At 34.2% G+C, this 6,944-nt stretch overlaps 1 protein-coding gene across 1 annotated transcript; it reads left to right on the forward strand.

Annotated features, from left to right (window-relative positions):
- Positions 1–215: 215 nt before the first annotated feature.
- Positions 216–5,977, forward strand: LOC105638551 (uncharacterized). Its single transcript, XM_012222369.4, has 16 exons — positions 216–590; positions 866–1,068; positions 1,301–1,380; positions 1,459–1,557; positions 1,644–1,767; positions 1,958–2,016; positions 2,117–2,191; positions 2,929–2,999; positions 3,099–3,195; positions 4,321–4,395; positions 4,577–4,675; positions 4,805–4,948; positions 5,030–5,059; positions 5,170–5,232; positions 5,341–5,418; positions 5,524–5,977. Exons 1-16 carry the CDS (start codon positions 472–474, stop codon positions 5,605–5,607), a joined length of 1,500 nt encoding a protein of 499 aa, XP_012077759.1. The 5' UTR covers positions 216–471; the 3' UTR covers positions 5,608–5,977.
- Positions 5,978–6,944: the final 967 nt, after the last annotated feature.

Consider the following 6,944-nt stretch of genomic DNA (forward strand, 5'->3'; position numbering starts at 1 on the left):
TTGTTGGTTTTAATACGTAGATATAAATAAAAAATTTTAAACATGACATATAATTCAATAAAAATAAATACTCAAATAATTTATAATTTTTAATCACGACTAGTTGGCCAATAGGCCCCAAGTAAAACTAAGTCACGGAGACCCTAGCAAGCACCATCCCTCTTCCAAATCACTGAAACACTGTCGTTTTAATACCATGTAAAATTGAAATTTCCTACATTTTTTTCTTTCTGCTGCGTCGTGTGCTCCTTGAGTCGCCTGTCTTCCACAACTCAACCCTTCCATCGTTTACCCTATTGCTTTTTCTCGGTCACGCTGCCGCTCCTTGTTTCTTCCTTCTCGTCTTTGTCAGTCTCTGGCACTCGCAAACTTTTTTTCTCTCTATTCATCTTTATACTTTTGCCCCACCGCCGTTCTTGGTGCACCGATCTTCAGTTATTGTAGTTTAGTTAGGGTGAGTATCACTGAAGAATGATAGCGGCAGTATCATGGGTGCCCAAAGGGGTTGCAAAGTCTGTTCCAGCTGTGGCAGACCCACCTTCCAAAGAGGAAATTGAAGAGATGATAAAGGCTGGTGCTTTAGAGAGAAGGTAATTTGTCAATTATTTTTTTATTTAGTATTTTCTTTGATTTTGTTTTACTTATAAGGAGTCATATAATTCACTGTTTATAATTTTCAATTGCTTTACTTTTTTTTTTTTACTATTTTCATTCACATGTGAATTCCTTGGAGGATTATTGAGGTTTATCTTATCAAAGTTATTTAAATGCATCTGAGTAGAATTATTGAATCGAAAATTCTGTTTTATGCTCCATTTGTTGTTTAATGATTACATTGAATGAATTTTTTTATGCCTTGATGCAGTGGAGAAAGCGGCAGTGAGGAAGATGATGATGAAGATATGGAAGTTGATACTTCCAAGCAGACTGATGAAGTAAAACAAGCATTAGCTGTAGCAGATGCTCTTGGTAGAACTCCTGAGAATAACAAGCCAACAACCAAATTTGATGACATAACTAATGGGCTAAAGGAACTGGACATGGATAATTATGATGAGGAGGATGAAGGTATTACTAGAACATATCTGACTACTATTTATCTTTTTATGCATTACTTACTTTTTTACTTCTTATTTGTTTTTCAAGAAATAATAGGAATGGATTAGGATCCTTTGCTTAATTGGCAATTTGTGTTGAGGATAGTATCATTAAATCCGTGGATTGTAGTTTCTTGATTCCTTAGGAACTGTTTTTGTTTATATGAAATTGATACAGCTAATTGTTCATCTGTGTGCCTCAGACATTGAGCTATTCAGTAAAGGACTAGGGGACCTTTACTACCCAACCAATGATATGGACCCGTATCTAAAGGAGAAAGATGTAAGTTTGACTACTTTCTTATGTTATGGATCTAATTTCTTTATCTTTGACTTCTGATGGAGGACAAGTTTTTGGCAGGATGATGAAGATTCGGAAGAGCTTGAGGACATGACTATTAAACCAAAAGATGCAGTCATAATTTGTGCACGTAACGAGGATGAATTTAGTCACCTTGAGGTATGTAGGTTTTGGTTGGAGATCTTTCTCTTTCTATCTCTTACCCTCTCTATCTATCTGATGAAGCACTCATCATTTATGAGCAGGTTTGGATATATGAGGAATCGGAGGATGGCGATTCAAACATGTATGTTCACCATGATATTGTCCTGTCTGCATTCCCTTTATGTACTGCATGGCTTGATTGTCCACTTAAAGGGGAAGAAAAAGGTATATTAACTCATAGGTTTGCCATATAGCATTGAAACTTTTCTGATTTGTTCATTTTTTCTTGGCATTTATAACTTACATTTGTTTTAAATTTTTTAAAAAAAGGAATCTGCATCTCAGTTTGTGTATATATTTTTCAGCTTATTTTTTTGGAGCCATCATACTGATAGATGATTTTGTATATTCCCAGGAAATTTTATCGCTGTGGGCTCAATGGAACCTTCCATTGAGATATGGGATCTTGACATTGTACGTGGATCCTGAATTTGAATTATATAAATACATAAAATATAAGCTTATTATATTTTAAAGATAGTTGCAGAATCTCATCTAGTTTCGCTGTTCTCAGATTGATGAAGTGCAACCATCTCTAATTTTAGGTGGTGTTGTTGAAGAGAAGAAAAAGAAGAAAAAAGGGAAGAAGGTCGATTTCTACTTTCTTTAACAATTTTAATCTTTTGATTTGAGTTAATTATGATAAAGCAAAATATCTAAACTATATATGTTTTATATTTATTGTAGTCCATGTTTATTTTTATATAAAAAGCTATTTCTATTTACAATATATAATCATCTCTCATATGCAGTTGCCTACTATAGATTTTTAATTACATTATTAAATTATATAATTTTATTTTGTTCTATCTACAATATTTTGAAAATCATCATGCTACTTTGGTGAATCTTATGTTTACTCAACTTCATTTATACATAATTCATATCTTTCTGTTGGAATTAAAAATGCTTTCAATGGGACAAACAACAAACTTAACCGTTCCAGATCTTCCATCCAAGTCTAATACAGACCTATGACTTAAATCAAATTGCTTAATAGCATGCAATGCATTTGAATTATGAATATATTAGCTTATAGACATTTATTGTTGTAATGAATAATTCATGTGTATATTAATTAACTTTGATAAGGGAATGAGACTGCTATAAATTGGCAATGAATCTCATTTTTTGCTTAAAATGTACAACCTTGTAGGATCAGTACAGTATTGCAATCATAAAGCTTGGATTTGAGTATGTTTTTGATACTGTGGTTCCATATCTGGCAGTGTTAATGTACTCAGAAACAGTAATTATGTTGTGGACCTGATGGACATATTTCTCTGTGCTTGCATCGTTTACTAATTCTGTGACCTCTCATGTCAGACATCAACCAAATACAAAGAAGGCAGTCACACTGATTCTGTACTTGGCCTTGCTTGGAACAAACATTATAGGTGCGTTGAATTATGGTTTTGAGTTTTTTCTTGCTTCTCTAGAATGCTATTATAAATTTATTGCTCTGATTGCTGATAAAAAAATAATAATAAATGCAGGAATATCCTTGCTAGCGCTAGTGCTGACAGACAAATCAAAATTTGGGATGTGGCTACTGGAAAATGTGATATTACGATGGAGCACCATACAGACAAGGTAAGAATACCTTCTTTATTTATATTGCTTTTCCTGGCTGTTTGAACCATTTGCTATGCTGTATTCATTTGTTTTCCATTTGCTCCTTATCATGCTCAGTGAGATATTACAATTCATCCATCAAGTTTCTTAGCCCAAAGCATAGGCTGCAAGACATTTAAACTGCTACTTTCTCTTTACCTAATCTGAGCTAGGGATGAGCAATATGCAGCTTTAACCAAAAGCAAAGGGAACTGCACTAGTTCAGAAAATTCAGTTCAGCCATGTTTTTCTGGATTTTTGTAATTTTAGTTGAGTTTTTATTGTTACAAAAAAATCCAAAAAACCGAACCTAATACATAGACTGTCATTTTACTTTTGCTAACAACCCTTAAGTATGATGAGAAGTTGAAAAGAAAAATTTCAATGCTGCTCAAGCCTCAATCTCAAACCTTTATCATTTTGTCTCCTCCTCAATCCTCACTCACCTCTATATGCTATGGCTGCACCCTAAAAGAATACATGGAAATTGAGATATGAATTGCTTGTGATAAGATGCCTCCATGGTGAGTCGGCTTGCGAGTTGCAACCCTCAGATTGAGCTTTGAATATTCTCATCTACCAGCCACTTGGTTGCCATTGAGATTCACCTCTTAGTCTCTGACTTCATCCTCCCCTCTGCTGAGTTGTGACACTACTAGGGTTTGTTTCCCTTTTCTGTGACCTATATTCGATCCTAGGTCTAATTAGATCAACTACCTATTTGGTTTGCTTCAAACACAGGTTTTATTCTAGTTTCAAAAGCAACAAAACTGAACCTAATTTTGATAGTTCAGTTCAGTTATTACTTTCATTTTGGTTTGGTTTTGTCTGGTTCTCTGCAATGACGAATTAAATTGTTTGGTTTTGCAACCGTGCAGAAGTGAATGATGCACACCCCTAATCTGAGCCTCTTGATATTTGAAGTCTGTTTCCTCCAATATGTCAGACATTGTTAAATTAAAAAAAAAAAAAAAAACACCTTTAGAATGTTTTTGGCAGTCTTTTATAATACTGTTTCAGCTTATTTCATCATATGGGTAAATTTTTGGCTATTTTATATTTTTCTTTTTGGATGTGGTTTACAAATTTCTTCATACGATACAGGTTCAAGCAGTTGCATGGAATCATCATGAGCCTCAAGTTCTTCTCAGTGGATCTTTTGATCATTCAGTTGTGATGGTAATAGAAATTGTGCTTATTCTGATTTCAAAATAGGTTGCTACTGAACCTAGAAGTGGAAATATTGCTTTTCAAATGACCAATTGAGCTTTCAAAATCTTGACTCTGTCTGGGGAAGTTATGTTTCTTATTTGCTGTGAGATAGTCTTTTTTTGACCATAATATTCTTTATGGATTGCAGAAGGATGGGAGGATACCGACGCATCCTGGTTTTAAGTGGTCTGTCACAGCTGATGTTGAAAGCTTGGCATGGGATCCCCATAGTAATCACTCATTTGTGGTGTGTGCTTCGTTGTTTCTTTTAGGATTTCCTCATTTTCTTATAAGCAAAGAAAGCTGGCAGGAGCAGCATTAATTTGCCATAATTTTGCATTAAAATCAACTTATGGAAACTTAACTGTTCTTTTAGGTGAGTCTTGAAGATGGTACGGTCCAAGGTTTTGATGTACGGACTGCAAGCTCTAATTCAGCTTCTGATTTAAAGCCAAGTTTTACTCTCCACGCACATGACAAAGCTGTTTGCTCAGTCTCCTTTAATCCTTCTGTGCCTAATGTAAATTATCTATGCTTTGAACCTCAGTTTTTATTAGGTGTTTTAAAATATTAACAGGTTTGCCTTTATGATTTTTGACAGCTTCTTGCAACTGGATCTACAGATAAAATGGTACTTTGACGATGGTGTTTGTTTTTTCCTTCTTTTTTCTGATAGGCCTGCATATAGCTTGCTGTATTAAATGCATCACGTAATTGCAATACCGCTCTCATTTTGTGCAGGTAAAACTTTGGGATTTGTCAAACAACCAACCAGCTTGTGTAGCATCAAAGAACCCTAAAGCAGTATGTGTTTTTATCCTACACTTCCATCTTAGGATACAATGATCAGATGACAACTTGGTTTTACAAGTTCAAGAATTTGATTGTCACATTCTGCTCTGACGCATGCAGGGCGGTGTCTTTTCCATTTCCTTCTCTGAGGACAGCCCTTTCTTGCTTGCTATAGGAGGTTCAAAGGGAAAACTTGAAGTGAGTGCAAAAACCCTATTGTATATAAATTTAGTATTTCTAATTTATGTATGACATTTAATTATATAATAGATATGGGTCATTTATATTTACTGAAATTTGCAGGTCTGGGACACCTTATCGGATGCTGGAATCTCCAAAAGATTTGGGAATTACAGCAAGCACGGCCCGCCTCATCCTGAGACTTAATTGATGGTGAACACATTGCTTTCCGACATGGAGAATGTTGTAATTATTAAAGAATGACCGGATTGCTCACTAAAATACTTGTTCACTAGTTTTGAAATTTTGGAAGATTGCAGGCATTTTTTTTTTCTTTTTCTTTATTTTCTTTCCAAGAAATCTCTTTCTGGAATTATTTAATGTAATTTTTATTGAGGTAACGCGTTGATGGGTGAGAGAGGCAATCAAAATATAGGTAGTAATAGAAAATGTTAGAGAGATATATTCCATCTTTACCGGTTATGGGTTTTGATCGTTTTGTGGATGGGTTAAAGACGTGTTTCGATGAATGTATTTTATTAATTTTAGTGGAATTCATTTGCAAGTTTACTGGTAATTTGCTTGTATATAAAATTTCATGTCGCTACACTATTAAAGGAGTTGTTTGCAAATAAAATTTTTGATGTAATTACCATGTAGTCTAGGTTTTTTCTTCAGTAAAAAATTATGGAAAATAATTATTTAGTCCCTTAGGTTTTATAAAATTAATTTTTTGAGTCAATTTTTTAAATTATGTATTTAGTTTTGGAGGTTAATGTTCCGTCTTACGAAGGGGTTCCTCCAAGATCTAATGGTTTTTTTGGTTAAAAGTGTGTATAAAGATGAATTTGCCCTGTACGACAGGACAAAACCCTTTCGTTTGTGGAGGGAAAATGAAAAGTCTCATATAGAACTCAACTTCTTTCGAAAGAAATAAATTTTCTGAGTTTTCATGGAGGACAGGACAAAACCCTTTCGTTTGTGGAGGGAAAATGAAAAGTCTCATATAGACCTCAACTTCTTTCGAAAGAAATAAATTTTCTGAGTTTTCATGGAGGATTTCGCTTGATTGTTTGCAATTGTTGTTTGGAAGCAATGGACGTGTTGGACGTGTTACTTTCTTTCTCCGTTCTCCTGAGATCAGGGGTCGGAAGGATTGAAGGTAATTTTTTTAAAATTTCTTCCATATTTTGCAAAATTAGTTACTTTATTTGAAATTTTCTTCTGTCATCATCATTTTGCGCTTTAAGAAAAGTCTATTACACGTTTTTGATCCACTGTTTTGATATCAGTAGCATATTTGGGATTTTAGGGTTAGTTGGGTTAGTAGTTGAGTGATTGAATTAATGATATTATAAATTACATTTCAAGAGAACATTATCATGCTTCCTCCATGGTATTCGATCGAAGTTTTGTACCAAAGAGAATGACATAGCGTGGATCTCGACAAAATTTCTTATATTGTTCTGCTGCAACTGGTGTGCGAGCTACACAAAGTTCAAACTGGAAATGTGGATATCATATGTGGATAGAATATGAAGATA

The sequence above is a fragment of the Jatropha curcas genome, chromosome 7, assembly GCF_041381405.1.
Source record: "Jatropha curcas cultivar XTBG-Jc1 chromosome 7, XTBG_Jcur_1.0, whole genome shotgun sequence".
Classification (NCBI taxonomy): domain Eukaryota; kingdom Viridiplantae; phylum Streptophyta; class Magnoliopsida; order Malpighiales; family Euphorbiaceae; genus Jatropha; species Jatropha curcas.